Source organism: Haplochromis burtoni, unplaced genomic scaffold (genome assembly GCF_018398535.1).
Source record: "Haplochromis burtoni strain Fernald_Lab_line unplaced genomic scaffold, NCSU_Asbu1 Contig_1673, whole genome shotgun sequence".
Lineage (NCBI taxonomy): Eukaryota > Metazoa > Chordata > Actinopteri > Cichliformes > Cichlidae > Haplochromis > Haplochromis burtoni.
In genome coordinates this window covers 13250-20055 of record NW_024584034.1, presented here as the reverse complement: position 1 = coordinate 20055, position 6806 = coordinate 13250, and the positions used below count along the sequence as shown (strand labels likewise).

The 6806-nt window shown below is 37.2% G+C and overlaps 1 protein-coding gene across 2 annotated transcripts in view; it reads right to left on the bottom strand.

The window, feature by feature from the left end:
* Positions 1 to 1462: 1462 nt before the first annotated feature.
* Positions 1463 to 6806, bottom strand: part of LOC102309117 — a 7616-nt gene continuing 2272 nt past the window's right edge. The window contains exons 4-8 of one of the 2 annotated variants that reach the window (XR_006053700.1): positions 6127 to 6292; positions 4030 to 4083; positions 3870 to 3938; positions 2008 to 2128; positions 1463 to 1915 (exon numbers count right to left, since the gene is read on the bottom strand). Coding sequence is in view for 1 of the 2 variants with exons in the window: in XM_042217193.1 (XP_042073127.1) it covers positions 2067 to 2128; positions 3870 to 3938; positions 4030 to 4083; positions 6127 to 6292 (351 nt within the window). In the remaining variant the exon portion in view is untranslated. Of the gene's footprint in view, positions 2129 to 3869; positions 3939 to 4029; positions 4084 to 6126; positions 6293 to 6806 lie in introns of both variants that reach the window. The other variant, XM_042217193.1, reaches the window with a different exon arrangement.

Sequence of the window (6806 nt, the reverse complement as noted above, 5' to 3'; positions counted from 1 at the left end):
CAGCAAATCTGCATTTATTAGCCCCACAAGTGGAAAATCTGCATTGTCATTGCAGAAAAGTGGACAGTGCAAGACAAAAGCAGCAAAATAAAAACTGTACAAAGAGCACATTATAGAAAGTGCACTATACAAACAACCTGGAGACATAAATATGGACACATGTATTGAAAAATATTGGTGCATATATCTATATATAGGGATTGACAAGAAGTAATATTGCATATGAGAATTATTGCACATAGAAACTACCAAGGTGTATCGTAGGCTACTATACATCTATAGTAACATTAAACGACCAGTGGGTGGCAGGGTATAGACACATCAGTGCCCAGTGTAGTGGTTTATGTGCAAGTATACCATCAACACTGACACAAATACAAGCACACAGCCTTTGAATAGCTGTCCACTGTAGTGACCAGTATGTGTGCAAAGGGCTAAACGTGGCTTCTGAATTTCCTGCGCAATTCTTCATCACTACAGAGTTCTGCACACAGTGTTGGGGAGTAACGTAATACATGTATTGTATTTAAAATACAAAATATGAGTAACTGTATTCCGTTACAGTTACCATTTAAAAAGGTGGTATTCAGAATTCAGTTACTTTGCTGAAATAAAGGGAGTGCACGGCTGTGTTTTCCTGTTTCATATGTTCGGCTGTCCCCTCTCTATTTTTGGTAATTCCACGTCGGTGGAAACCCAAACAAAACTCGCATTAAGAGGCTCTAATGCCTGTGTCTCAATCTCGTGGCCCATGTCACCTACAGCCCACATAATGACTTGAAGAAATATTTATTAAATTGATCATTAAAAAAAATTATTTAATATTTAAAATTAATATTTAAAATTATTTAATAGGCAATAGGCAAAGTGTTACAGGCATCGCCCTAACGAATGTAGCCTCAAGGGCAGTGTAGCCCAGTTGTAAGTAAGCTGCTAACACTCAACTGTACACTGTGTTCATGTTTTTCTCCAAAACAATAAGTTCAGTTGGAGCAGCTTTTCTCTGGCTCCCGCTAGCAAAGTTGATCCCGACAACAAAGAAAAGCTAGTTTTCGGCTACGAGCCCGACACGGAACCCAACGTATTAGCCAGAGGTCCCTTTACTACGGTTCGGAGCCACAAACCTGTTTTATATTCGCGCAGAATAGTTTTCTATATGAGATCGCTGCAAAAAGTGCAGCTTTACCTAATGTGCACCTACTGTTACTCATTTATATTAAGAATTGAAAATCTAGTTGGTATTGGTATGGAGAGTAACCTTCAGTAATAGTAATAAATCACACAGCAATAGTTCATTCATGTAGTTGTAAAAAGCATGATAATATATTAAGTAATCCAAAGTATTCAGAATACGTTACTCTCATTGAGTAACGTAACAGAATATGTTACAAAATACATTTTGGGGCATGTATTCTGTAATCTGTAGTGGAATACATTTTAAAAGTAACCTTCCCAACACTGTCTGCACATAACCTGAGATCGTATTATAACTATATAATGTTTATACATTAATATTATGTTATATGAAGAATTGCTGATGATGCATTAAATAAAGACTGATGACAAAGGTGCTCATGACAGCTTTTGATGCATCACAGATGTAACACTTTTTTAATGAGTAGATTAAAAATCAAAACATATAACCACAATAAATCTACTCTGTTGTTAGCTACCCACAACAAATAAACATCATTTTGTTTTTCTAATTTTCCATATTCATTGAAACAACGTTTCTCAAGTTGTTTGTCTTCAGGCTTGTTGGTTTGGATATGCCATGGCCTTCACTTTTCTGTGTGAAAAGACTTTCCCACCATTGCGCTGCCATTATAAGGTCAATTTTTTGCCCAGCTTGGTTTCAGAGAAACAATAAAGATACTGCCTGTTGCACCATACAGGTCAAAAACATCCTGGGAATCTTTGAATCAGACAGAAAGAAAAAAAATGCCAGAACTGGTCTAGAGGAAAAAAGTAGAGGTATTAACAGCTTGTTGTCTGAATAATGATTACATTATATCCTGTTGTCTCCCTCCAGACCACAGTCTGCACAGAAGTCAGGCTCCGGGACGCTATATACCAACCAGCTGCTTATGATGATGATGTTGCTGTTTCAGTGGAAGCTCATCCTTATCTGTTAACACAAGCACAGATTACATGTCAGACTTGCAGAATTACAGCCATAGCTCAGTATTTTAGGTAAAAAGCAAATTCTGCTATGAATAGCATCATAGGTTCGATAGTATTTGGTCAGCTACAAAAAAATACAAAAATTTTTAATTTGAATGAGCATAGTGCAGAGAATGGACACTGTGGTGGTGTTTGCAGGGTTTGTGAATTTGGATTGCTTTGTGCAGTGTTGGGCAAGTTACTTTTAAAAAGTAATCAGTTATATTTACTAGTTACTTCTTCAAAAAAGTAAATAAGTTAGTAACTGAGTTACAATATTATAAAAGTAACTAATTACTAGGAAAAGTAACTATTGTGGTACTTTAAAAAATGTTTAACCCTCTGGGGTCCAGGCTATAATTGGCTGTTTTTGACTACTTTTGATTTTACCTCCACATTTCACCTTTAAAAAGTATTTATCTTGCCTTGTTTGGTATCAATCTTTTCAGCACAATCTCACACGTCTGGATTTACAGTTATGTTTTCATTTTGACATGCTGTATTAACATAATTAATGCACAATCTAAAATCAGACAAAAACATAAAATCAGAGTTGAAAAAGGTTATATTTTCTACTGTAACAAACACAAAAAGTAACAAATCATTTTTGTAGCTTGAAATGCATATATGAATTGTACATTGTAAAGCTGTAGCTCCTAAAACTTCCCCCTCTTCCTAAACAACCAAATGCCATGTTGCCATATCATATTTTGATTGGTCGAAGTGGTACATTTTTCCACCAATAGGAAAGAGTGTTTTTGCAAGACCCTGAAATACTTAAACTCCTCCAGCTGGGGCAGTAAGTCGTCCCTGTCCCGGAGTTGGCACTCCACCCTTTTCCGGCTGAGGACCATGGCCTCAGACTTGGAGGTGCTGATTCTCATTTCTGCCGCTTCACACTGAGCTGCAAACTGCTTCAGTGTGAGCTGGAGGCCATCAACCAGCGCACCCTCACTATACGTTTAAGCATCCTAGGTCTGTCCAGCAACTCCTCCACCATCTGATCCGACTTACCAATACATGGTGATCAGGTGACAGCTTACCACCCCTCTTTACCTGAGTGTTCAAAACATATGGCTGCAGTCTGATGATGCAAATAAATCATGGATTTATAGATCATCAATCTGTGGCCTAGGTGTCCTGGTGCCACGTCCACTTATGGAGACCCTCATGTTCAAACATGGTGTTTGTTATGGACAAACTGTGGTTTGCACACACTGCCACCCAGTACACACTTCTCTACTGCGCCTCCTGCAGGAGGGTCCCCATGGACTAAGGCCACCAGGCACTCGCCTTCAGGCACTCTCTCTGCGCCTGGCTCCAGGGCAGGGCCCCGGTAACCCTATTCTGGGGAGGGTGAACTGCTCCCTTTCTCCTAGACTGACAGGGGCTTTTGAATTACTCTTTGTCTGGTTCCTCACACAGGACCAATTTGCCATGGAAGACCATACCAGCGGGCAAAAGCAAAAGACAATGTAGCCCTTGGGATCCCTGAGAAACACAAACGCCTCATCCTAGATAAGGTAGCGATTCCCCCTCGGTGGCAGAAGAAGAACAATAAATATGTTTTAAAGCCTTTTATGCCATCTCACTATATGCACTGTAATAATGGAGATTACAATAACACAATAAATTGACAAACATGTCTGTATTTTCATGCAAAGTGCCACAGGCTGGAGTAACAATAATAATAATAATAATCTTACCCTTTATGACTTTTGCTTTTTTATGAGTACAGCAAACAATGGCAGTGAGGATCACCAACAGAAGAATACCTGATGGTGAAAGACAAAAACAACAGTGAACTATGCATGTAAAAAACAGTGAATTTGTGTTTTATTTCTGCATAACTGTAACATAACATACCTGCTCCAGTGCGCACTGGAATACAGACGTCAGTGTCACATACATCAGGGAAAACTTCAAAATAATACAAGAAGAAAAATGTATTTGTAGATGTTTATGATAAAATGGTCATTTCAGCCATCAACAGACAGTTGATAGCACATAATATTCACAAGGCTTTAAGCATTTGTGATAAACTGGCTGATTACAGAAACACTGCAAGCAAAGAGCATGTTTACCTCAGCTTTTTGATATCTTTCCATATACAGTATGAACCTGCTTAGGAGTTCAGGTTAATGCTGAGATGGACCGAGCAGTGAAGGAACTCCGACAGAGGTTAAAGTCAAAAAAGGGTTTTTTATTAACCCCATGATCCAGAATTGTGGTGTGACCAAATTTGCAGGTCTCCATATAGGCTTGCTCCACCCAATTTCCCGTGTTTGATGTTAGCTCATCAACCAAGGTAATGGGAGCAGCAGCCACTCAGAAAACAGAGATTAAATCATACATACATAACAATGTAAACTAAAATGTGCGCACTTATTTTAGAATACAGTATTATGTGATTGTATAAGTAAATACATTTAAACCAAAACCAATTCTTTATTACCCTGTAAATTAAATCCTATATTTAATAAAAGAAAAATGTGAGTGTAGTGTTCTGTGTAAGCCTCTGTAACACTCATGTTTGACAGATATTACCACAGTGTGGCTGTAACTGCAGCCATCACAAATGCTTATCCTCCAGAAATTCGAATAAAAACATGTTTTGATATTTAGATTCTTTCTTCCAAGTTGAATTTAAAATGGCGAAACAGTTTTAAAATTGTTATGTTTTTTTAAAAATCGTATCTATTTTTTTCTTGGTGGTGCACCCTGGATATTCACATAATGATATTGTTTTTGTGTTGGTTTCTGATTTAAAAAAAAAACAATAATAAAATGACACAATTTATTCTTGCCTATCGAGGATAAAAATGACTTGCTTAGAACTTAGGAAGTTATTGCTACGGTGGCCCTGATCAAACAAACTACACCATTACTGAGCTTGCGGATCAGTTTATTGAGTGATTTTGCATCTGCAAACCTCAACCTGCTGCCCCATCACTCAATCCTCTGTGCTGTTACGTGCTGGGGCAGCAGGTTGAGGGTTGCAGATGCAAAATGACTCAATAAACTGATCCACAAGCCCAGTAATTTTGTAGGGATGGAGTTGGACTCCCTTCAGGTGGTGTCAGAGAGGCGGCTGTTGTCCAAGATAAGAACAATGCTGGATGCACTCCATCGAGCGCACAGTACACAGTGCAATAGTTCCACCCTTTGGCACACAGCACAAAAAAACAAGTTTTACAGTTTAGAGTAAAATGCCATATAAATTTCATCTCTGTAATATTCTGGATATTTGTATATATTAGAGCTATTTCTTATATTTTGTAATATATTGTAATAATTATTTTAGTTCAGTCTATCACTGTTCTCATTGTCTTGCAGCAACTGTTACAACATAATTACCTCAGGATTAATAAAGTATTTTGACCCTGATTAAATGGAAAACGCTGCAAAAATATGAATCGATAAAAGTTCAATATAACACAATGGAAACAGAAAAAATATAATAGAAAAAAAAAACTGGAAGTCTTTCTAGAGAGACAATAAGATGACAGAACAGCTACAGAAGTAACAGAAACTAAAACATGAAGGACTGCGCTGAGACATGCTCGAAAGACGTGGAGAATTCGCCTGTGCTGTGATTCTATATTTATATTATACATTACTGTCGATAGATCTTTGCTATTGGCTGTTTACTGTTAGCTTGTCACAGTTTTTCTGTTTGCTTTGTTTGTTTGTTTTTTTACTTTTTCGTCCCAGTTACTTTGAGAGAGCATTTTGTGAGAATAATGTACAATAAGATACAACTTTTAAACTGAAAAAATCATTGACAATCAGCAGATATTTTTATAATTCCAAATAGTGTTTCAGGGCAAAAGCTTTAAAATAAAAGAAGAAGAAAAGTATCTTGTTAGCATATGAGTTAAATAAAATGACGACTTCAGTTGATGAACATTTGGAAAAAGGCACATTTGAAGATTTGTGCACTTGATAGCACATAATACTTACCAGGCTTATAGCAGTTTTGTTGAACAGGCAGACTGATCTCAGAGCTGATGATGTTAGAAACATTGCAAGAGAAATGGCCTTTTGCCACGTCTTTGGCTACTCTCATCACCGTCTTCCCTTTTTCTGCCAACCGTTTAGCATTCATTAACCATTCGATCGTGTCATTCTGTGGGAGAAAACTCAATGTGTGGATTAATTGAAGGTTTTGAGTGTAAGTCTAACATAAAAAGCCAAACTTGGCTAAACTTAGTAATTAGTAAGTAGTAATATTTATCTTTTCCTACACTCTGGTTAATTCCACAGCCTATATAATTAAGTAATAGACGCATAGAGACTCAAACTGTGCTGAAACAACATTTGTGAGTGGACGCTTATTGACAGCACAGGTAAAAACTTGAATTAGTTTCAGTAGATGAGAAATGAGGCCTTTGTCTACATAATCTTCAGCAGTTTAATTATGAGTAAGCTACTTAATGCTCAAAATGAAATTTAAATAATGTAAATATAAATAAAACATTAAATGTGTAATATATATATTAGAGATGGACCGATCCGATATTACGTATCGGTATCGGTCCGATACTGACCTAAATGACTGGATCGGATATCGGAGAAAAATAAAAAATGTAATCCGATCCATTAAATATCACGAAAGCACCTCACAAAACTTGCAACACGCC